The sequence below is a fragment of the Thamnophis elegans genome, chromosome 2, assembly GCF_009769535.1.
Source record: "Thamnophis elegans isolate rThaEle1 chromosome 2, rThaEle1.pri, whole genome shotgun sequence".
Taxonomy (NCBI): Eukaryota; Metazoa; Chordata; class Lepidosauria; order Squamata; family Colubridae; genus Thamnophis; species Thamnophis elegans.
The window spans coordinates 37,111,899-37,138,196 of NC_045542.1; the positions used below are offsets into that span (position 1 = coordinate 37,111,899).

Here is a 26,298-nt window from a genome sequence, read left to right on the forward strand (position 1 = left end):
GTCTTTGGGAGGTAATTGGCAGCAGGCGGTCTCTCAAGTACCCAGGTCCAATACCATGAAGGGCTTTATAAGTGACGACTAGCACCTTGAAGCGTATCCGGAGACCGATCAGTAACCAGTGCAGCTTGCGGAGGATAGGTGTAACGTGGGTGTACCGAGGTGCACCCACAATCGCTCGCACGGCGAAGCATTTTGGGTGAAGACCTGATTCTTTACCTAGGCCTTTGGCTAGAAAAGGGGGGGTTCCCTTTTGTGGAATGGATATGTTTGTTGTTGCTTGTTTTGTCCTTTTTGCTTCTTCTTTCATTGTGCCTTGTTATTATTGTTTAATAATTTTCATATTTTTTGTGAGATGCCCAGAGTTGTTGGGAGTTGAATGGTGTACAAATTGAGTCAAATAAATAAATAATAAAGTTGAGATTTGATCAACACATTGAAATCTGTCTTACAATATACATCTCAGAAAAGCCATCATTTGACCTCATTAATCTTCCAGCTAACAAACCATAGCATGATAAATGTACAAATTACTCTGAGGGAAAACCCTATTAATTAAATTCATCACAATCTACCAGCTCAAGCAAGAAATTGGCATCCCGCTCTATGTCTTAATTCAACACAGAGTTAAATGAATTCCAATACTGTTTGCTAACAAATCCATGTCTGAACAGTGTATGCAACTACAGAAGTTTCAAGGCAAAGCTGTGACTCACCTTAAATATCTCAGGCTCCTCAATATCCAGAACTTCTTCATTAAGCTGGCTGTTCCATTTGGAATATCGCCTGTTATTTGTAGCACTTGGTGTAAAAAGCCAAATTACACAGGTAGCAACAATAAATCCAATAGCAATTCCCAAGAAAAGTCCACTGAAGTAACTAGGGAGAGGAAGTATAAGGTAAACATAGATCGACATGGTGAGAAAGTACAGTGTCTTCATCGGAAGCCTAACTTGTGGTGCTGGTAGTTCAATTCCACCTTCATTTCTAATTAGTTTAGAAGTTTCTTCTTGTACCTCTATCTTCTCCAGACTCTCCAATTGTTGGTTTTCTCTGTCATCCTCTATTAAGCAGAAGTCCTCAGAATACAACTCGCAGAACTCTTCATCTTCCTTACTTGCCAGGGCGGACAGGCAGCAACGTTCAAGTACCAGAGAAGTCTTAGAACTAGAATCCTTTGTGCTTAAGAACGGGGAGCTTCTAGGTTCAATTTCTTTTGCGTGTCCTTCAGTGGCTTGGGTTTTGGTACTCTTATTTACACTGGAATTACTTCCATAGACGTCTCCTTCCGAATCACATTCCTCTTCCTTTATACTATAGTTATTATTGCTTTCCAAATGGCCATTCAAGCTGGAGAGACTGGACAGTTCTGAAGCACTTGAAGATAAAGCTTTGGGCCTGTGGCTGCTACTCTCATCACTCATTATTTTGCTGAAGAGCTGAAAAGGCTCATAAATCACTTCTGAAAATCGCCTCTTTGTGTTCTCAATTTTAGCTTCCATTTCGGGTACTTTAAAAAAGGAGCGAGTGTCCGGAGATGTTAAGGGAGACGAGGGGGCTGTTTTGGAATCACTACCTGTGCTTTGAGGCTGGGTGAACTGTTTGAAGAGGTGCAAGTTCAATTTAGAGTCAGGTGGTTTGAACGACACCGTTTCAGGCTCCTGCTTAGAAGTGTCTGTGGACAGAGACTTCACCAGAGTTTTCATTAACTGTCTGTGTCTCGTGGGGAGAGACGGCTCTTTTGGTTCAATGTCTGTGGAAAGGGATTTGACTAAGCTCATGAAAGGCTTTGAGCTAGTCACAGTGGTTGACGTGCTAGACAAGACATGTGACTTGGAAGGGGAGGACAAAGGAGATGACGAAAGGCTGGTTCTCAGTTCCGAAGGCAATGCCACACCAAGTGGGCTAGGGGCTTGGCCCAAATCTGAGGAGGGTGATGCAGCCAATGGCACCACACTAAACCTTTGGGACTCCAAGGGTTTCACAGTTGGCAGAACTGTGGGAGATGTAGCCACAAAAAGCGAGGTAGTGGGAACAAAAGAATTCTGCTCACCATGATCAAAGCATAGGTCTTCCTTAGCTTCAAGTGCAGTTACAATGCTTTGGTCATCAGGTGTCTCAGGAGGAGACTCCATACACTTTTCTTCTTCTTCCTCCTCCTCCTCCTCCTTCCCAAATGCCGAGAAATGAATGGTGATGGTTTCTCGGGAAATGGATCGCTGAACCTGCACTTTTGGCGCTGGCTGCTTGGAGGACATTTCACTGGTTTTCTCTGCATGGCTAATGTTCAGACTTGTCATTGCAGGTCCCAGAGATACACCAGGGTCTATGAAGAGGAAGCCAAACATAAATTAGACTGAAACTTTAAAATGTTACACAAGATAATACTTGTACAGATAGTCCTTGACTTACAACCGCAATTGAGTCCAACATTTCTATTGCTAAGACAGTTGCTAAGTGAATTTTGCCCCATTTTATGGCCTTTCTTGACACAATTGATAAGTGAATCACTGCAGTTAAGTTAGTAACACAGTTGTTAAATGAATCTGGCTTCCATATTGACGTTGCTTATCAGAAATTTGCAAAATGAGATTGTATGACTCCGGAATACTGCAACCATTATAAATACATGCAGGTTGCCAAACATCTTAATTTTGATCACATGACCATGGGGATTCTGCAATGGGTTGTAAGAAAAATGGTCATAAGTCACTTTTTTCCGTGCTGTTGTAACTTTGATCAGTCACTAAGCTAAGTTGGTTATAAGTCAAGGACTACCTGTCTAACTATAAGTTAGCAAGTATACATACATTGGAAAAACAAAACAACCACTTCACAAATGTATGGCGCAACATAGGAGAATAAAACCATCCAGACAAATTCAGCAGTTTATCTGTATTTGAAAGACAAGCTTCACTGTTTTGAAGACAGCAAAGTCCACATTCTAGACAAAGAGGACAGCTGAGATCAAAGGGGGTCAAAGAGGCTTTCTATATTAAGATTTAACAGCCCTTCCTTAATAGAAGGGAGGGCTACACCACCATTTATCTCCTGTTTACAACCCAGACCTTTCAGCAGTTCTAAGAAGGTTCCACACCCATTTGCACTATTCAGGTGACCTTGAAGGCACAAATAAACCTCCAAATGGCTTCAACGATTCCCAGAGAGAGTGCTAATGAGCAGATGACTGCAAGGAGTATAAATCCGTCCATTCTCCACCATTCAATCAGAACTGAAGAAGCTGCTTGGATGAGAAGCAAAACATCTTCAAGCAAAACAAAGAAAGTTGTTGCCTTTTTAAAAAGCATCATGACCTAGATGACAGCAGTCAAGAAATTTACTGCAAACAAACTTTTGGTAGGATAGTAAGGAAGACTTTGGAAAAGATATTCAGAGGCGTGATGTCTATGTTACAAAAATCAGAATTGTGCAGGCAATTACTTTCACTATGACATTCAATGGAAATAAAATTTGGAGTCTGAAGAAGCAAGATACAAAGAATTTTGATGTTTTTGGTTGGAAAAGACTCCTGAAATTCTCATTAGAGGCATGAATGACCAGGATCAAATTATCCTAAACATTATGTGAAGACTCAAGTATCTACAGAAAGCTCTAATGCTAGGGAAGGTGGAAGAAAAGAGAAGAGGACAAGCAGCAGCAAGCTGGATGGACTCAGTTACAGTACAGCGGGGACTGATACACTATTGGAAGACCTGAAAAAAGAGAATAGGAACTGAATGTCATGGAGAAAATTTAACTATAAGGTCTCTAAGAATTGACACCGACTTGAAGTCAACCCAATTATGTGAAGATCCAGCTCCCTCGACAGAAAAGGAGAAGAGGAAAGGAAAGAGGATGATTTGACCACAATAGTGCTGGAAGTATCATTGGAAGCCATGAAGGGTAAGTTGGGAATATATCATCCTTGAGAAAGTCTATCTGTACGATCATTAAAGTTGATATTGACTTGATAGGATATAAGCAATCAATCAAGAGATGTGGACAATAACTGTTGGGATAGCAACACAATATATTTAAACATTTCATTAATCCATACAAAATGGGTTGAGTGGTGTTACACCTCGTTGATTCTAAGAGGCTTAATTTTGAGTAAATATGCATAGGAAAATAAAACACAATTCTGTGATTCTTGACGTTCTAAACCTGGCACTCTAAAACAGCTGAAAATTACTCCCTCAAATGCAACAGTTGGCGTTCTTCATTTTTTATCCCTGTGTCAGGAATTATATGCATCATTTATCTAATGATGTTAAATGGATTCCTCTAATAAAACTTTACATTATGAATGCTCTGCTTTATTAGAGCCAAATGCAGGTACTCCTTGACAGTTTGTCTAGTGAAGGTTCAAAGTTGGAAGAACATTGAAAAAGTGACTTATGACCATTTTTACACTTATGATCGTTGCAACACCTCCTTTGTCACATGATCAAAATTCTGAAACTTGGCAACTGACTCATATTTATGACAATTGCAGATTCGCTTAACAATTGTTATTAACAACTGCAATGATTCATTTAGCAACTCTGGCAAGAGAGGTCATAAAATGGAGGAAAACTCACTCAGCAACTGTTTCACTTAGCAACAGAATGTTTGGGCTCAATTGTGGTCATAAGACAAGGTCTAGCTGTACATGCATTTTACCAACATACGCAGTGTTTCAACTACTTATATAAAAGTATTGATTTCATTTTAAATGAGAACTCATTCAGACCAGATGCTTTTGATTGCATGCACAGATGTCAATACACCTCCGGCTTAGCCATCAACAAACATCAGTCTTGTTCTTTTATTTACGTTCCAGATGAGAAGTAACAAGGGAAAAAATTCCACTGCTTCAACCAGAGTGTACTGAAAATGCAGTTGATCATGTTTATGAATAATCTCTCTGCATCAGTGGTTCTCACTCTTTTCTTCAGCACGGACTTCCCTTTAACTACCTTCTGTGGCCACAGACTATGACCACGGACCACCAAGACTCAAGATTTAAACCATAACATTTCTTCAAGGCTTCACAGGCTCCATGTGATGACATCATGCCTCCCCCAAGGCTCCATGGACCACAGGTTGAGAACCACGGCTGTATATCATTTCAAAAGCACATGTAACTGCAAGCGGAAGTATAGCTATATAGCAGAATAACAGACTTGGAAGGGACCTTGGAAGTTTTCCAAGCCTGCTCAAACAGAAGATTCTATATGTTTTTCCCTGGAACATTTATTGGAGAGAAAAAAATATAGTGCCATCCCCTCAGCCCTAGCACACAAATACCTTCAATGTGTCCTCCAATCATTTTCCCATGGATGTAGCTGAGAACAGCTTACACTCTTGCACACACATAGTGTGTCATAACAGCACAGGGAGACAGGCTGCTGGCAAAGCAGTATTTCCACATTAAGCAGAACACAATAGCCACACAATGTGCAGTTTGCAGTCCAAGCAGAAAACTTCATAGCAAATTTTGCACCTTTGCAATTTGGGCCAAGCAGTGTCAAAATGCAGCTCCACTGAAGATTGGAACATAAAAAATCAAATACTGGCTTCTTCTCATTCAAAAGAAAAGAGAAGAAATTGGGGAGACCTTTACATTGGTTATTCTGTGAAATGGACAGAAATGAATAATTAGTTTACAACACTATTTTCTGAGTGTGGTTAAACAAGTACTATTGTAGGGATGCCTAGATTTGTTCAATTGTACATTCTAGGAATAGGCAGAGGGCACTATGTTGAAGAAAGCTAGTTTGGAAGTTCTTATTTAGAACTAGCGATTGTATAAAACTTTCACAAGATTCCACTAAATTAGGATAAGCAATAGCCATGCAGCACTGCCTGCAATAAGCTGCAATTGCTTGTCCATGCTTATAAAAGTACTTTGTACTTTTGGCTTGATCAACCAAGCAGTGCCATTCTATGGACACACAGTTGTCAAACTCAAGGCCCACAGGCCAGATGCAGCCCACAGGGTGCTTAGATCTGACCCATGGGGCCACCCTGGAAACAGCAAAGGACCGGCCCGTGGTGCCTCTGCCAGCAAAAACAAAGCTTGGGAGGGCCACGTGCAGCCCTCCTGAGCTTTGTTTCGCTCGTAGAGGGTTGCAGGAGGCTGTCGCAACCAAAAACAGAGCTTGGGAGTCTGTTTTCGCTGGCACAATGCTCGGGCCACCACAGGCACACCCGACACGAATGACGTCAATCTGGCCATGCCCACCCTGGCCACGCCCACTCCAGCTTCCCAAGGTCATTGTTTGAAAATTCCCCCCTCTCCAATGTTGTTATAAGGGATATTTGCCACATACTGATGTAGAACTGGTACAGTGATTGTTTTCAGCTGCGATCCCTTTTGAACTTTTTGTAGAATAAAGGCAACAGTGCAGAATAATGCATTTTGTTCTATCCTTCTCCCATTTTAGTTCCACATCTTAATCCTTGGTGTATCAATATCTATAATTTTTCAATTCTGTCTTAGGTCAAACTTTCTTTAAACTATGTCCTTTAGCAAAACTAGGCCTTCAAAGGTATAATGTTATGTAGTTCTCATGGTTCTTTCAGGCATTAATTACTGATACATGTTGTAATAAAATAGATGAGAATTCCTGCTAATTAATTAAATGGAAAAATATTGATGCATGTTGAATTAATGAGCATTAAACAAATTAAAAGGTACAAGCAAGCATTTAAATGCCGTCTTTTTAAAAATTTCACTAATTATCTGAAATTTTATCCTTGCATTCAGCAGAATTCAAATACCAAACAGAAATACTGAATATGTAAGTTAAGATTTTATTTAGTCTTAATTCAGTTTTACAATTCATGTAAACCTTAGACAAATCAATGCCCATATTGCTTCGCCTATGAGTTTTATTTAGAAACCCGTGAAATAATTGCTTGACATGAGGTGACCACGCTCGCCGCCTCATGCACCTCAAAAAGAATAAGACCTCTCCGAAAATAATACCAAGCGCTTATTTCAGGGGTCAAAAGAAAATAAAACCCTGTCTTATTTTCGGGGAAACACGGTACTACTATCTCATTTTCTTACCATAAATTTGTTACTGGTTAAGATAAACTGTACAACAGGCAATATCAACCATATATATGCAATGATCTGTTTACATTTCAATTTCTACACATGATAACCTCACAATTTACCATGAAACTATGAAAGAGCAAATCCTTGTAAGTGCTTCAAACTACAACTTTTCCATTTATTCCAGCTGGTGGGGTCCAGGAGGAGGGTTTTCTCTGCTGTTGCACCTGGAACTTTGGCTCCTCCCTCCTGACCTTTGTAAGGGCCTAAAGACCTCCCTCTGCCAGTTAGCTTGGGGCCCAAAGGCAGAGCATCACAGTGGAGGTGGTTGATGGAGTAACAACAGATCCCACCTCTCTCCCATCCTGCCCCATCCTCCCATCCGTCATTGGATTAACGTGTTTGTGTGTGATTATAAACCAACCAGAGGTACCCTGTGGTAAGATGGTCAGCCAATAAATTTTATAAATAAATAACGAATAAAAAAACTACTCTAAACATCTTACAGTATTTTGTTTCCTTTCTCACTAGATGTCAAGTGACATATCTTCATTCTTACTTCTACTAAAGCAATGTTTCACAATGGCTACATTCATACATCATAAGTCACAATGTAGTTTTTGTTTTCTGATCCCAGCAACTGTGGATCTGTAATCTACAGCTTATGACTTGTGCGCCATGTGAATCCAGTCAATGCTTGCTTATTAAAACATGATTAAAATATGGCTTAATGTAATATAGCAAGATGCTAGACTTTTATTTATATTATGACTTACTACATCCAACTTTCTTCCTTCCCATACAATGTCTTCCCCACTGATAACATTCAAATTCCAAGATCAGGGGAAGGAGCCTCACTCCATGGATACAATTTTTTGCTGAAATTGGTATAAAGCTGCACTGAGTAAAATAGTAATCATTTTTCATATTAATTTAAACATACCTTTTCTAGTTATTCCTGTCATCACATGCTTCCAAAAAGTATTTCGTATATTATATATGGCTTATATGAGGTCTACCACAAGTTCAATTCCTCATTTAAAATTATACATTTTTCTTCATAACTTTTAAATGTAGGGTTTTATTAGGATTTGGATGCTAGCTATCCCCTGAACTTATTCAACTACTTCTAAAAAATCTACATAAAACCTATGCTTATTCATTGACCCATTTTCCATTCTTTCCTGAAAAGCCTGAATTCTCTCTTCTAGCTACCATGGAAAAAATAAAATAAACAGTCATTCTCAACCTTTAAAGAACTTTATAGTACCAACATTCTTATTTCCTGTTAAAGGAACATCATTGTGTTGGGCGAGGGCAAAGATAAACCATCAAATGACAGTTCGCTGAATCAAGAGTGAACCATTTTTGATGGCCAGAAACCTCACCTAATCCTTTTTGGGATGTCAGAGGGCTGCCGTCGGTAGTGGGTTTGCTATTTACAATTGGATCAAGCCCACTTATTTTAGCTTTGGGTTTTGTAGTAGAATTAATTTTTTAAAGTAAATTATTGGGCCTGTTTCAAATTTTATCTTTAAAATGTCTAGTACAAACAAGAAGTTTATCCAAAATGAAATAATATAGTATTCATAAAAGTGGTTAACAGTAAGTAAACAGCACATTTCCATTTAATGTGTCTGTTCAATGCACCATTGTTAAGCAAATTGTAGTGTGACATGTGAACCAGATCTATGGTTGGATATTTGTGGTAAATTGGAGAAATCTCATCCCAAGATGCTCAAACACTGAAAGTTATTAAAGAAAAAAAACAGATTGGCCTATCCAGGTAAATGGGAAGAGACACAGCTGAAGTCTACAAAAATGAGACTTTAAGGAACCAATCAGAAGTAGGAAGCATTCTGACACGAGTAGGCCTTTAAAAGAAGATGGGATCAGTTCTGCTTTTCCTTTATCTTTTCTAGTGGAGCTCCTCTTGGGCTGTTTAGATACCTGGTAAGGAAGAAAGCCCCAACCTAGAAACTTGGGTTGGCAGTTAAAGAATTATATGGCAAGCTAGTGGCTAACAAGAGTATAATGTGGTATATAATTTGGGTTCTCTTATGGACTGTGAGGGATGCGGTGGCTCAGTGGCTAAGACGCTGAGCTTGTCGCTCAGGAAGCTCGGCAGGTCGGCGGTTCGAATCCCTAGTGGTGCGTAATGGAGTGAGCTCCTGTCACTTGTCCCAGCTTCTGTCAAACTAGCAGTTCGAAAGCATGTAAAAATGCAAGTAGAATAAATAGGAACCACTTTTGCTGGGAAAGTAACAATGTTCCCTGCGCCTTCAACCTTTAGTCATGCCAGCCACATGACCATGGAGATGTCTTCAGACAGCACTGTTTCTTCAGCTTTGAAACGGAGCTAAGTACCGCTCCCTAGAGTCAGGAACAACTAGCACATATGTGCAAGGGGAACCTTTACCTTTTTATGGACTGTGAGCTGAGTTGGGGACTTTATGTTGGGGTGAGCGTTTGTAAAAATTTTGGCCGAACAGGTGAGCCAACTGACATCAACTTCTTCAGCACTAATTGTTTATTCTCATTTCTTGTTTCGTTTCTTTCAACTTCCTTCTAATTCTTTGTCTAAGATGTACATAAGAAAGACTTGAATTTCTATGATTTTACTTTTCGGGAAAGGGACGACTTAGCAGTCCTCCTATTAGGTTACGCTTCTGAAGGAAGAAGGAGTTGCCACTTGTGCCTCGAGAATCCCCTGCAAGGCAACGAGTGACAAAGCTGAACAGATTTCACATCTCTCCTGGCTGCTCTTGGATGCATTGAAATATGGAGGGAAACCAGGGGTGGGTTTCGACCGGTTCGCACCGGTCCCTGGGATCCGGTTGGTCGCCGAACCCGGAAGTAAGTAACTTCCGGGAATGGCGAAGCCCCCCCCCCGCGCCCGCGCGTGCCCGCACACCCGCGCCCGCTCCTTACCTGGTTTTTACGAATTCTGCGCTTTCCACGCATGCGCAGAACACATACAGCGCCTGCGCGATCCTCCAGGAGCAGCTGGAGCATCGCGCAGACGCTAGTACGCACGCGTGCGCCGCGTGCGTGCGCGAGGACGCCGCGTGCGTGCGCGAGGACGCCGCCGGCCTCGTTCCAACCGATCCGGTTGGAACGGGGCGAGAAACCCACCCCTGAGGGAAACATACTTTAATGCTGATACTGCTAAGGGTGGCTTAAGGCTGCCTCATTCATAAGATAAAAGCAAAGGATAGGGGGGGGAGAAGTTTTCAGGACATGTTTGTAACATAGTTAGATGCAAATAAGGAAATGCTGAAAAGTTTTTTTCAAGAGGTAACTTTAAGTTTAACACACCGCAAGATAGAATATCTGTTAGGCTCAATACATATTTACCAAAATAGGATGTGATTGAGGTCCAAACAGAACAGAATAGAACTTTAATACTTTAATAAAAACTATCATGAGCTGCGTATTACAAAAACTACTTTCTTGTAATTTTTTTATTGTTCTCAGAAGGGGAGGAAAGAAATATTCAGGAACCACCTTAATTATCTTCTATTTCCTGTCCTTGTTGAAAAACCAGTTTAATATTTCAATGGCCTAATTAAAGAGCTTTTGGGCTGTTCTTTATTTATTTGCTCACTTAAGGCAGCTGCATGAATAAGTCAGCCTCTATCCTCAGTCTTACCATCTAAAAACATAAAAGGAAAGGTAAGAGGATTGGAAGTGAGAGAACTGAGTCTAAGCTAATGTAGACACAAGTTATTGATCACAAAATAATTCAGATCATAAAGTACAATAGAAAGGCTGGTAATTCTTGTATATAAGAGACATGAACCAACTTATCTCCCCATCATAATTTTATTAGTATCCACCTGCATTTCTTGATATTAATTAACTGAGTTAATGTCATTCTTTCACTCTTCACACCAAAGGATGGATTATTAGCAGGGGTAAAATGGCTGGTTCGCCTGAACCGGTAGTAAAAAAATGCTTTAAAAAGTAAAAAAAAATATCCAACAATCAGTTGCGTGACAATCAGGTGTGCTTTCTTTTTTAAAGCATTTTTTTACTGCCTATTAGCTGAACCGTACTTTAAAAATGCTTTAAAAATCAGCTGTAGGATTGATTGTAGCTCTGCTTGATCATCTGTGAGGTTCCTGCTTGTTGCAGGGGCCATTTTGTGTGAAGTCCAGCTGCTTTTGCATTGTGTGTGAGTCAGTTGTGCAGCTTTTGTTTTATTTTTGTGTAAAGTGTGATAGTTTGTTTTTGAGCTCTCTGTGACTTTGTGAGGTTCCTGCTTGTTGCAGGGGAAATTTTGTGTGAAGTTCAGCTGCTTTTACATTGTGTGTGTGTCAGTTGCGCAGTCACGCCCACCCGGTCACATGACCACCAAGTAAGGTGACCAGACGTCCCGCTTTTGGCGGGACACCCCCGCTTTTTAATGCATTTTCCCGCGTCCCGCACGCTTTTTTAAAAAGCATGCTTTTTTGGCGCTCGCAGCTCCCGCCCATCAGCTGCTAGCTTGCTGGGCTGGCTCATCGTTCTGTTCTATCTGCTACCTACAAATTTAAGCCAGCCCAGCCTGCCGCTCACTGATTTAATTGGCCAGGACTCCAGCCAATCAGTGAGCTGGCTGGGATGGAAAATTTTCCATCCCAACCAGCTCACTGATTGGCTGGACTCCTTAGCCTGAGGACGCCTGCGCGAGTCTCCATTTTCCTTTCGTCTTTTGGGGTTGCAGCTGCGCTTGTTGGTGAGTAATGATAATCTAATCTAATCAGAGAATTTTCCGCTCGCCGTGGCAGGAGGAGAGGGTGGGGGCGCTGGCAGCTGCCCGCAGACAACTTCCTCTCGCTTCCGGGGCTCCCGCCGCCCGGCAGAAGTTCTCTGCTGGCGTCTGCCGCTGCCCCGACCTCTCCTCCTTCCGTGGAGTCCGTTCGTGAATCAATGGGATTCGCCGCGGAAGGAGGAGAGGTCGTGGCAGCGGCAGACGCCAGCAGAGAACGTCCTCTCGCTTCCAGGGCTCCCGCTGCTGCCCCGACCTCTCCTCCTTCCGTGGAGTCCGTTCGTGAATCAATGGGATTCGCCGCGGAAGGAGGAGAGGTCGGGGGAGCGGCAGACGCCAGCAGAGAACGCCCTCTCGCTTCCGGGGCTCCCGCTGCTGCCCCGACCTCTCCTCCTTCCATGGAGTCCGTTCGTGAATCAATGGGATTCGCCGCGGAAGGAGGAGAGGTCGTGGCAGCGGCAGATGCCAGCAGAGAACGCCCTCTCACTTCTGGGGCTTCCGCTGCTGCCCCGACCTCTCCTCCTTCCATGGAGTCCGTTCGTGAATCAATGGGATTCGCCGCGGAAGGAGGAGAGGTCGGGGGAGCGGCAGACGCCAGCAGAGAACGCCCTCTCGCTTCTGGGGCTTCCGCTGCTGCCCCGACCTCTCCTCCTTCCATGGAGTCCGTTCGTGAATCAATGGGATTCGTCGCGGAAGGAGGAGAGGTCGGGGGAGCGGCAGACGCCAGCAGAGAACGCCCTCTCGCTTCCGGGGCTCCCGCTGCTGCCCTGACCTCTCCTCCTTCCATGGAGTCCGTTTGTGAATCAATGGGATTCGCCGCGGAAGGAGGAGAGGTCGGGGGAGCGGCAGACGCCAGCAGAGAACGCCATCTCGCTTCTGGGGCTTCCGCTGCTGCCCCGACCTCTCCTCCTTCCATGGAGTCCGTTCGTGAATCAATGGGATTCGCCGCGGAAGGAGGAGAGGTCGTGGCAGCGGCAGACGCCAGCAGAGAACGCCCTCTCGCTTCCGGGGCTCCCGCTGCTGCCCCGACCTCTCCTCCTTCCGTGGAGTCCGTTCGTGAATCAATGGGATTCGCCGCGGAAGGAGGAGAGGTCGGGGGAGCGGCAGACGCCAGCAGAGAACGCCCTCTCGCTTCCGGGGCTTCCGCTGCTGCCCCGACCTCTCCTCCTTCCATGGAATCCGTTCGTGAATCAATGGGATTCGCCGCGGAAGGAGGAGAGGTCGGGGGAGCGGCAGACGCCAGCAGAGAACGCCTTCTTGCTTCCGGGGCTCCCGCTGTTGCCCCGACCTCTCCTCCTTCCATGGAGTCCGTTCGTGAATCAATGGGATTCGCCGCGGAAGGAGGAGAGGTCGTGGCAGCGGCAGACGCCAGCAGAGAACGCCCTCTCGCTTCCGGGGCTCCCGCTGCTGCCCCGACCTCTCCTCCTTCCGTGGAGTCCGTTCATGAATCAATGGGATTTGCTGCGGAAGGAGGAGAGGTCGGGGGAGCGGCAGACGCCAGCAGAGAACGCCCTCTCGCTTCCGGGGCTCCCGCTGCTGCCCCGACCTCTCCTCCTTCCGTGGAGTCCGTTCGTGAATCAATGGGATTCTGTTAAGGTTACAATTGGATGTGTTGGACGAATCTTAAAAGATGAAACTTTTATTAAAACGTTTGACTTAACTAAAAACGTCTTCCTTTTTCTTCTTCTTCTTAAATATGATTTATTTATTTATTTTTACTTCAGAAGTTTGATGACCGTTGTACAAACTAATCCAACCTAAATGTAGAGGAGGAGAAGAAGGGGGGGGATTTAAAAAGAGCAGAGGAAAAAGAAAAGAAAGCATGAAGAAAACATAAAGAAAGGGATGGGAGGGAGGGAAGGAAGGCACTTTATGTTGAAACAGAAAATATTATATAAGGAAGAAAATGGAAATAACTTAGGAAGGAAGGAAGGAAGGAAGGAAGGGAGGGAGGGAGGAAGGGAGGAAGGAAGGTATTGCACTTAATATTGAAGGAAAAGAGAATGAAGGAAAAAGTATTGGAAGGATTAAAAGAAGGAAGGAGGAACAAAGAATTACACTTAATATTGAAATGGAAAAGAAAATATAATGAATGAAAGAAGAAGTATAGGAAGGAAGGGAAGGAAGGAAGGAAGGAAGAAACAAAGACTGTTGAAACAGAAAAGATAATATAAGGAAGAAAATGGAAAGACGTATAGGAAGGAAGGAAGGAAAAAAGGAAGACAATGTTGAAATGGAAAAGAATATAAGGAAGAAAATGGAAAAAATTATAGGAAGAAAGGAAGAAATGTACTTAATATTGAAACAGACAAGGGAATGAAGGAAAAAAATATTGGAAGGATTGAAAGAACAAGGTTTTCCTTGTATGGGATTGATAGTGTCATTCTTAAATTTATTCCCCAAAATTTTTCCCATTTGTCTAGTTCAATGTTATAGCCAAAGTTCTGTGCCCATTTTATCATTGGTTCTTTTACAGTTTCCAATTTCCTCTTCCATTTGATACTTCAAGAGGAATTTGTATATTTTCCCTATCATCTTTCTGTCCAGACTTTGAATAATTTTATTCAATTTGTGTGGTTCTGTTTCAATACCATATATTTTAGTGTCTTTATTGTATTTAGTTTTAATTTGGAGGTAGGTTAGCCAATCACCTTTCATATTCTGATCTGCCAATTCTTCAATTGTTTTTAAATTTCCCTGTCTGTCAATTAGATCTCTGTATCTTAGAATTTTGTTCCAATCTGTAAAATTTGGGTGTGTCGTTCTTTCTGTTGGTGATAGCCAATTTGGGGTTTTCACATAGTGGATTTTTTTGATTTTGAGCCATTGTTGCAGTAAAGTTCTAATTAAATGATTTTGAAAGTATTTGTGCGTTTTATGTTTGTCATTCATTCCATAAGAAATTATGCCAGCCTGCCTGCAGGTCATGGCCTTCTAAGATCAGAATTCTTTTATTCTTTAACTCAATCCAATCCTTCATCATTTTCATTGTTACTGCAGTTGCGTATATATAGGCTCCCTGTGTGCTTCCATCCATCGCTACGAAGATCTGCTGACTCTGCCTGCTGGTAAGTGAGCTGGGTTTTTTCTTTTATTTTTTAATGTATTTTAAAATAATATTTTATTTATTGTGCATATGATTTTTTAAAATAGTGTTATTCTGTGTTGATTCTTTTTTTAAATTGTCTTAAACTATTTTAAAAAAGATTCTATCCAAAATAAATTGAAACAAGCCATTTTTAAAATTTCTATGCACAATACTTTGAAATGGACTCAGGAGTCATGATTGACACTGAGTGAATTTGCACTTTTAATAATCAGGAAGATACAATGGCATTGAAAAAAGTGACTGATGACCATTTTTCACACTTAGCGACCGTTGCGACCATTTTTCACACTTAGCGACTGTTGCAGCATCCTCATGGTCACGTGATCAAAATTTTGTTTGGCAACAGATTCGTATTTATGCTGGTTTCAGTGTCCTGGGGTGACCTTTTGACAAAAAAAAATTTTTTTAATCAAGCCCCCCCCCCCCCCCCCCCGGTCAAGGGCGTCCCTCTTTTCCAATCTGAAAATCTGGTCACCTTACCACCAAGCCATGACCACCCAGTTACATGACCACCAAGCCACACACGCCACGCCCAGAGAGCCGGTTGGGAAAATCTTTGAATTTCACCACTGATAATCAGCAACCCCTATTTAATTTGGGAGGTTTCAGAACAATAATAATTGATAATAATATTTGGAATATTACTTCACATTCACATACAAACGTGCAAAGCCATTCACTCTATGGGTTTGTGTATATAGACCGCTATACACACATATCATTGATTACATCAGATCAGGACCAACATATCCACTAGGCATAACAAACACAGGCAACAATGTTTTTAATGTTTTTAAATCAGAAATAATAAAAAAGTAGAATTTAGTTTCATGCTTTTTCATAAAAAGATAAATTCACATATCACGAACATCAAACTGGTGGTTTTATTTGTAATTTAGAGGCAGAGCATGAATATTAAAATGTTGTAATTTGGATGGTACTGTATGTTAAAGACATTAGGCAATAACTATTATTACAAAAATAATACATAATTTATTGTTCCTTGTCTGTAAAAGTACAAAGACGTTATTGAAAATGATATAAAATATAACTTTAATACTGGTATAATTATGGTGGGAGGGGCCTACGGGGCCTATGTGCCTATGGCCCACAAATCTCATAATGCACCCCGCATCACACAGATAGATGTCACAACAACTCTATGAAAAAAGAAAAGTAATGCTACAAAGGAAGCTTCCTTATCTAATGCTTTTTAGATATACTGCACAGTAGAGAAAATTATTGATTATTAGTAATCTCTGAGCTTCTTTCAAAGCCACCAGCAGTTTCCTAATGTAACTTTTTGTCAGCCATGAAATTCATGCAAATAAAGAATTCTTTCAAGTTTTCCATCAGTAATTCTTGGATTACATCTTTGTGAATCCAAGTGGTGTATCGCCTGCGTATTTTAGACCCAGAGAGAGACTGGGAGAAACCTCCAAAAGCACAGGACAATAAATGTTATGTAAAGGTAGTCCTCAACTTACAACTATTCATTTAGTGACCGTTCAAAGTTATAATAGCCCTGAAACAAATGACTTATGGCCATTTTTCAGTCTTAAAACTGTTGCAGCATCCCTATACCACATAATCAAAATTCAGATACTTGGCAACTGGCATGTATTTTTGACAGTTGCAGTGTCCTGGGGTCATTTGATCACCTTTTGTGACCTTTTGACAAGCAAAGTCAATGGGGGAAGCCAGATTCACTTAACAACTATGTTACTAACTTAACAAATGCAATGATTTCACAAGGAAAGTCATAAAATGGGTCAAAACTAACTTAACTGTCTTGCTTAACAACAGAAGTTTTGATCATACGTGGAAAACTACCATTATATTGTTGAATTCAGTATCAAGGTGCCCATTTATCCACTCCCACTTATTTGGGAGTTAAGGCAAGCAATTTGTTGTTAATTCTACTAAATAATGATATCTGATATCACAGGATCTACCTTTTGTCCAAACATAATGCAAATATTCAGTTCCTGAAAATATCTTCTTTAGATGTTTTGTTTCTCTAATAATATTGCCTACTTTTATATTATATCTATCCTAAACATTCATTAACATTCAGACTCTAATGTTATATGCTCTCCCTCCCGTGCTAAACATTTACTATTCTCAAACAATTAATGGACTGAAAAGAAATATATAATTGTACATATCCTTGACAACGTATGTTCATCATGGTCTATTTCCCTATCCCGGAGCTACTCTGCAGACAAAGAAGCACAAGTGGATTTGTGTTTTGTTCCCATTTTTTGTTCTCTGCTACTTCCTCTATTTACTTATTGTTAATCTTGCTCCCTTCCTTTCATCTTTGTCAATTTTAAACTAAATCAATGTTGCTATTTATTATTTTAATGTTTTTATTGATTAATTATCGTTAAGCCACCTAAAGTTGTTTCCAAGCAAAATGGTTCACATATAAGTATAATGTACATATATACATACATACCTATAAATACAAGTAGTCCTCGACTTACAACAGTTCATTTAGTGACTGTTTAAAATTACAACGGCACTGAAAAAAGTGACTTATGACTATTTTTCACAGTTACAACCATTGCAGCATCCCCACGGTAAGATGATCAAAATTAAGATGCTTGGCAATTAACTCACATTTATGATGGTTGCAGTGTCCCGGGGTCATGTGATCATATTTTGTAACCTTTGGACAAGCAAAGCAATGAGGAAGCCAAATTCACTTAACAACTATGTTACCAATTTAACAACTACAGCGATTCACTTAACAAATGTCTTACTCAGCAATGTAGATTTTGCACTCAATTATGGTTGTAAGTCAAGGACCACCTGTAAAATACCCAGGTATCTTTTTGTAGTATAGTATGAAGGTGCCTCACCTGTTTACTTATCATTATAGAATAAGACAATGAAGAAATTTCCTCAGCTCTTTCTAGCAAAACATGGAACACCTCAAGCTAAGGCAAATAAACTATCACTATCCTTCCTTACTCATCTGCTTCTTGTGGAGACAATCAATGATTGAACCATTTTAACTCTTTCTCACCATTATGAGTTACAGCAAAAAGGAGAAAACAATGCTTCAGCAAATCTTCTTGCATGGGCATCTGTTACTCTAGGTGGAGATCACCCTTCAGATTGGTAGTAGAAACCAGAGATATGGCTGTGTGTTTTTCATTGTTCTGGTTTCTCTACTTCTTTGGTTTATTTTTATTTTTTTGTACAAGTTGCATTTAGCATTGCCAGCTTCAGAAACTAAGATATCTCCTTATTTCTTTGCAAGTGATTTCTTTTGATGGCCTTTTCAAATTGCTTTCATTCTATTCAATTCTATGTTCCCCAGTAACCTTCTCTTAAATCCTATGAGGGAGTAGCAAGACTTACAATCAAGGGGGACAGTTCCTTACTTAAGCAAGTTTTAAAGCTATTGGGCTTTCTCCAGTTGAGTCAAAATGTCATCTGCCCATCTTGGAAAATGAAAACGTTTGTCCCTATTGCTGATACCCTTTCTGCCTTCTGTTGCTTCTGTTTTAAATCACTGCCAATCTAAGGGAGTGGGTGGTGCTAGAACGAGAGGAAGATAAGACTTCATTACCAACACAGCTAAGGACAATTTAAACCCATCTCAGTCAGGGCTGTGGACAAGATAAAGGCAACGTTTATAGAGACACAATAGAGAAATGTTGCCAGGACATATCTGTACATCTTAGGTGTACATAGGAAAAGGCCTTATGTTGACTTCTTTTAAACCCTTAACGACAAACATAAGAACAGCATACTAGATTGTGAAACCAGCAGCTGGAGCTACAGTTTACACAAGTGCCATGAACTGGCCAGCTTTAATAGAAATGTTTTAGGAAAACACAAGATTTGCCTTTATTTCACCCACCGTGAGGAAAAGTACAACAAGCTGAATGTCTGCACTTTGCTGTCATCATCATCAATACACCCACTTGAATGTGAAAACAAATACATTCTCATATAATAAGAGGGGGAGGATGAAAATCTTGTAACAAGTGCCTGGAAGAATGCCTGGACACCAAAAATCAGTGTATTGTACAGAAAAAGAAACCATTCTGATTCACTTCATTTGCCAACAGAACTGCACCCCCCCCTTGCCCGCACCTTAGCTTTTTTCCTAACCTAACTGGTCAATTCTTGATTGTATGATTGCAACACACCTGAAGGGCACCCTGTTAGGGATGCTTGCTTTATGTCACTCTTGTACCTCTATTTTGCTCAGTCACAACTGTGGCTCAAAACCTGTGGTGCTAACCATACAATGCTGCCTTTGTCTCATCGTAACCTATACATTTATGCTTATATTACTATGCTAATGGGGTAGTTTTGATTGTTCCCCATCTTCTCTTCTGTGTGCAGGATTTCTGGCACTTTAATGGCACTAGAATGATAGCAATAGCAATAGCACTTAGACTTACATACCGCTTCATAGTGCTTTACAGCACTCTCTGAGCAGTTTTATAGAGTCAGCATATTGCCCCCAACAATCCTGGGTCCTCATTTTACCAACCTCGGAAGGATGGAAAACTGAGTCAACCTTGAGCCGGTCAGGATCAAACTGCTGGCAGTCCACAGAGTTAGCCTGCAATACTGCATTCTGACCACTGCACCACCACAGACCTTTCCCTGTTTCACCATGGTGAAGTTTTGCTTCCTCTGCAGATCAGAACAATTTAGAGGCAATTTGTTAAGGCATCAGGCCAGAAACCAGGAGTCTATTTATTTATTAGACTTATGCACTGCTTCATAGGGCTTTCAGCCCTCTCTAAGCAGTTTACAATTTATTTTTTTTAGCAAATTGAGTCAGCAACTTGCCCCCACAGTCCGGGTCCTCATTTCACCCACCTCGGAAGGGTGGAAGGCTGAGTCAACCTTGAGCCGGTGAGATTTGAACCGCTGAACTGCAGATTACAGTCAGCTAAAGTGGCCTGCAGTACTGCACCCTAACCACTGCGCCACCTCGGCTCATTTTAAAGTTCTAGTCTTCATGTCCTGCCTTAGACATGAAGCCAGCTGGATGTCCTTGAGCCAATCACTCTCTCTCAGCCCTAGAAAACAGACAAGGGCAAATCACTTCTGAAAAACCTTGCCAAGAAAACTGCAGAGACTAATCCGGGCAGTGACCAGGAATTAAAAATTGAACTGAAAGAGAACACACAGAACAAATTACACCTTGTGCTGTCTCACAGACTGAAGGAAAAACACATTAAAGCAGCTAAGTGAATAAGCCCTAAATGTTTCTCTGAAAAAAAAAATCAGATTATTCTGTTCCTTTGCCATCCAGTATAAAGTATAACTTTCAAAGATATAAATGTTCCACAGAGAAAAATTCTGTTCAGTTTATTTATTTTTTATAAATAAAAATATTTTTATCAGAACCATTTTGAACTTTCCTTATGCAACCATCCAAAATTAGAAATTACTTCCACATGAAATTTGCAGAAAGTTACTCTTCAGATTACATTCAGCTTTCCTATTTCACATTCTATCAAGCAGCATTAAAATGCTCCTTTAAAACCTCTCAGACTAAGTTCCAGGATACTGAAATTTGAAGTTGAATCTAGTCAAGTCCTCATATCATACAACAATTATATAAAGACTTTTCCATTCATTATTTTCTGATAAATGACCACACATTTTCCACAGGAATCCTATGTGAAGCTTGGCATGAACAAGTGAGAAAGCTAGATGTAGTGGGTAAAACCATCAAAGTAAGGTCTTTTAAGCTACAAATTAATGTGTACTGCTGAGCAAGTGCTGGCAGACTAAAGAATATTAATGAATTATCTCCACAAAAAACATTTCCATTTTAAGGAGATAAATATTTCACAACTCTATTTAATATCAGAGATTAATGAAGACTGAAGTTTAAAGCCATAATTTGTATATTTTTAATTTGTTTTCATGCCGTTATCCTCACCTCAATCCCTGCATTGAAAGCTGCTCTCAAAATTTGACTTGTGGTTCAGGTCCTGCCTATAGCTTCTTGATGACTCAGAATGCAATTAGCAAAGACATTATTAGTTGCCTACCAATTTAAGCATTAAGGATTCATTCAACCAGCAACCAGAAGACTTACAAATTGCAACTTTTGGGTTCTGATGGATATTTCAGATTTTATATATAAGCTTCCATGGGATCATGACACTGGTGCAATCAGTTGACAAATTAAGTGGAAATGGAAATATGAGCAGCTGCTCACACAGCAACTAGCGCACACACACACACACACACCAAAAAAACTTTACTAATGCATGAACATCTGTAGATAGGATTCGCTGAATGCCTGGTGCTGGGAGTGAGGCAGAAACAGTACAAGAGTGGCACTTGCCTTTTATACATTTCAACAGCTTTTAAGAGCAAAAAGATCAGTAAGCACAATATAACCTATAATGAAATGTACTTCTTAAACTATGGTTAATCATTGTATGCGCAATTCTTCCCTCCAGCAGGCTTCACGTTCCCTCCTAATGTCATCATAAGCTCCCTCTCATTTGCAACTAAACATCATGCTAATTCAAAGCAGGAATGTTTTAACAGTGTATGAATTAATGATTATGTCCAAACCTTAACCAGGGCAACTATAACTTAGTCAATGTCATCCTTGTTCACAATTCTGGCTTTTTTCTCCACAGTCCTCTCCAACACTGGCTGGGGGTTATATACAGCACAGTTGCAAAACACCAAATTGAGGATCCTTACTTTAAATAAAGAACAGGCCTAAATTCCGAGCAAGCAATAGAAAACAGAACTGAAATCTTCAGATTTCCTCTTCATGATCATGTGGAAAAAAGATTGAGTATGCCATTCATCTGGGCTAATTCACACACAGAACTGTCTACTCTACACTGAAGTTTGGAATTGAGTCTCAATTGTAACTCTCCATCTAAAGAGTAGGAAGGAGGGATACCCATGGCCATTAAATTAAGGAATAACAAAAATCTGAATAAACGTAATCTCAGTCTATCTCCTCCAGAAAGCCCCCCCCCAAAAAAAAGACTCTTTCAGTGCCATAACTGTAAAAAAAGAATTTTCTGATCGACATCTAACTCACCTCTAATGACAGGTTTTTCCAGACAAAGAATTCCTATTATATTAATATTTTGGATAATATTATATGTATAGACATCACAGTACTTTTGCCTGTTGAACTTGAATGTCAAATTTCATATTTCAGAACTTTATTGTTTAACGTTCATATTTTGACTTGTACACAAGACCAAACTATTTACAAACTGGTCCAATGTATTGTGACCTTTCATGCTGCTCAAGGGTAGGGAACATATTGGTTGCCCTCTGACACCACTGGATGACACTGCCAGATCTCGCTGCTTTAGCAGAGTAAGGAAGATACTCAGAGATGATTCACACCCTGGTCAGTGTCTCTTTGCACTTCTACCATCAGGCAGAAGACATCAAAGTATAGCCAGCCGAACAAAGGGGTTTAAAGATAGTTTCTATCCTTGGGCTGTCAGACTTTTAAATACAATCACAATCACTCCATGCACACAAATTTTCTTTTTCTTTCTTTTTTCGTTTCTGCTATAATTTTGCACCAGTGAAGTTAAAACCAATTTCATTGTATTTAAGTACAATGACAATAAAGATTATACTTAAAGTTATATAGCCCATACGCCCCTCTCCCAAGAAATTCAGTAGTCATAGTAAACACTGCACAAGAAATACAATTTCCCATTCACCTTTGGCAAGAAACAAGAATGTTACACTTGGAGAGTGAAAAAATACTTATAAAAATTTTCAATAAATCAATTTCCTCAGAAAAAAAGGGGACCAGAAATCCACTTTACCAGCTCTCCATCAGAACTATGCATGCACACATGTGTGAGCTTGCCACCAGCCACCGAAAAATCACCACCTCAATTTAGCAACTATGTTCTTACCTTACTTAAGTTTCTGGATAAATTACAAAGAGTATATTAACTACAAAAGCACTACAATAATTACACTGTAAATTACCCAAGAATGGAAAAAACACAGCCAGGCTCTTTCTGTCAAATCCGGTGGCAGCACATACAATTCTTCATAAAGTTACGAAGAGTAAATTTCACAATGAATTTCACACACAACCTATACAACCAACACAGAGAGTCCTGCAGACCTACAAGTAGGTAATAGTTTTTTCATGAGAAAAACCAAATAATCTTAATGACTTCACAGATACACCTTTGTAATTTTCTTGACAATTCCAGAACATGATTTTCCTTTTGCCTTCTTGACAATATGTCATCCATTTCCCAGTGTAGTCAAAAATTGTAAGATTTCTTTCTGATGATCTCCCATCTAAGCACCTTCAACCCTGCTTAGCCTTTTGGAAACAAAGTTGTTCTATTACTGTCCCCTTGCAAGGGTGTCAGAGTAAACAAATGATTCAATCTACAGAAAGCACTACACTTACTTAATCAACTTGTCTTCACGGAGACGATCAAGACTTTTTTTAATCGAGAGAAATGACAGCCTTGGAAAACACTGTTAAGAACCCAGAAAGGAAATAAGAATCTGTCTTCTTAATCTTTGCCTTCTTGGCAAAATATCTTCTACCCTGTGCACAATATTAACCGATTAACACCACTGTGCAGAAGAATGCAGTAAAAAAAAATCCATAAAGCTCTATCAAATATTTCAGCTGTGTTCTGAAAACATAATATAAGCTCTGGAAAATAGAACTGATCAGAAGCCTTACACAATCTGGAAAATGCTCTGAATTCACCCTGCCAAGCCAAGATTTAATAGGCAATAGTTAGAAGCAAGGGATTTAAAAGTTTTATAACCCACCACTTTTGTCCTGGAAAATAAAGGAAGAAACTGCAGAACAATTCACAAAAATCATACTCAAAACATTGTTTTTTAAAACAAAACATAAACATGACCAATTTCATTTGTCCTGCAAAGAACGTGACCCGTCAAAACTGCGGTCCACAAAAGCGCGATCAACAAAAGCGCGCATTTGACGTCATCACAGCGCGACGAAAAAAAATAAAAATTGAAATAACAATAAAATTAAAGCAAGCCGATTCACATAAAGGTAAGGGTTAGGGTTAGGGTTAGGGTTAGGTTAAGGGTTAGGGTTAGGTTTAGAGCGTTAGAGTTACGTTAAATTTTACGTTAAAGGTTAGCGTTAGGTTTAGCGTTAGGTTAAGGGTTAGGTTTAGGGTTAGATTTAGGCTTAGGTTAAGGGTTAGGTTTAGGGTTAAGTTTAGGGTTAGGTTTGGGGCGGTTAGGGTAAGGTTTTCGCTTTATTTTTACATTTTTCCATCACAGCGCGATGTTTTCGTCGCGCTGTGATGACGTCAAATACGCGCTTTCGTCGACCGCGATTTTGTCGTCCGCGGTTTTGTGGTGGAACCGCAAAGAAAATATGTTGAAATAAATACAGATTGATGGCATTGGAATATCTGCCTTGGAAAAAAAGGATTCCTGGCATTCAATCTTTCATTTAAAACCCATGTAAATAACAATTTGTCTTTATATTTTGCTGATGTCCTTTTTAACTTGAGAGAAAGAGATGCATGAACAAATTGCAACAGTCTACAGGTAGACTTCAACTTACAACCATATTTGAGGCCAAATTTTCCATTGCTAAGCAAGTTGAGTGTTGTCAGTTTTGTCCCATTTTATAACCATTCTTGCCACAGTTGTTAAAGAGAATCACCATACTTCTTAAGTTAGTAAAATCAGGAGTGGCTGCTGGGGGTTCGCATGGGTTTGGTAGATCCTCTAGCTAAGATTCTGCCCAATTCAGTGAACCCCCAAATGCTACCCCTGGCTGGCCATGCCCACCCCTCCTCCCTTCCAGGAGTCTCCATGTGGCCTGGTCATCATGCCAGGTACATGCAGGGCCCACGTGGAGGCTTGGGGAGGGGGGGAAACGGGCCTACCAGAGGTTCCGGAAGTCTGGAAACAGGCCTGTTTCTATCCCCCGGAGCCAGTTTTCACCCTCCTGGCCACCCCCACCCCTCCCACCCACCCCCACCATAGTGTAGGAGGCCAACTAGGCCATGCTCATGGCCACCAAACAACAGGGCAGTGAACCCATGGCTGCAATTTTTGAAGCCCACCCTTGAGTAAAATGGTTGTTAAATGAATCTGGCTTCCCCATTGATTTTGCTTGTCTGAAATTTCCAAAAGGGAATCATACGACCCTGGCACACTGCAACTGTCATAGATATGAGCCAGTTGCCAAGCATCTGAATTTTGATCCTGTGACCATGGGAATGCTTGCAACAGTTGTAAGTGTAAAAAATAATCATGTCACTTTTTTCAGTCACTTCGAATGGTCACTAATTGAATTGTTGTAAATCAAGGACTACTGTATAGAGCTCAATAGTTCAGAGTTCCCTTGGTCAACATTGATTAGTTGTTTGTCTTGTTTGAACTAGAATAATGTGTTCATCTCTAGGTTGATTTATTAAGTGAAATGACATAAGGCTGCCACTGAAACACGAAAATTTTAGTTGCAGAATTCAGCAATTAAAATTATGGTTCATGTAATATGACTTCACCCTTTTAAACTGATTCTGAAAGAATTATCCTGTGATAGGTTGCGTGGCCAATAAATTTTACAAATAAATAATAAATATATAAAGTTATACTTTTTATTTATTAGACTTTAAAGCCAATCTGTAATAACACTGTTTACTTTGTAGCTTGATAGCTTAAATAATGCCCTTGTACTATACTATCTAATCTATATGTTAAGATTTGAGAAGGCATGTCTCTGGTAATCTTAACACATAGATTAGATAATATGGGAAGGTATAAAGGACACATTTTTATCCCCTGGACATTTTGATTGGCCTTTTTTTCTTAAAAAAAATACTGTTTTAGCTGCTGATTGTCAAGTTTCTGGTGAGTTCATTCCCCCTCCCCTTTAGTAAAATGGGTATTACTGTACTTTATTACTGTATTAGCTTTTATCTATTTTCACTGCTCTTGCATCTGTTTTGTGGATAAATGGAAATACATATCAAAGTAATCATTTCTGTCCATATGTCCATAAACATATACATGAATTGCTTTTTCATAAACACTGTGCCAGTTAAGAAGCCCTTATCACAAAATCACATGCGCAATTCATGGGTAGCAACATTTTTTTATTACTAATTGCTAATTACTAGTAACATTATTACTAATGGCAACAGAACATTCAGTAAAAAGTTTAATTCCTAAAAAAACCCCAAGAATTGTCCATAGTAAATAAATATCTACAGTTGTGGAACTCCTTAGCCTTTAGAAATCTCAAGGTTTTTCAGATGCACCAGCCTTAAAATCTAGGCCTCATCATGGTCTCTTTCATCAGTTACAATTTGTCAGACAAATAACAGGAGAAGGGCCTTTGCTGTGCTGATACCAACCTTACCCTCCACA

The 26,298-nt window shown here is 40.3% G+C and overlaps 1 protein-coding gene across 5 annotated transcripts in view; it reads right to left on the bottom strand.

Moving 5' to 3' along the window:
• Positions 1 to 26,298, bottom strand: part of TEX2 (testis expressed 2) — a 107,519-nt gene that overhangs the window by 47,514 nt on the left and 33,707 nt on the right. For all 5 annotated transcript variants that reach the window (XM_032209498.1, XM_032209496.1, XM_032209500.1 and 2 more), the window contains exon 2: positions 714 to 2,323. In XM_032209498.1, coding sequence (XP_032065389.1) covers positions 714 to 2,297 — 1,584 coding nt within the window. In that variant the 5' untranslated portion in view covers positions 2,298 to 2,323. The remainder of the gene's footprint in view (positions 1 to 713; positions 2,324 to 26,298) is intronic.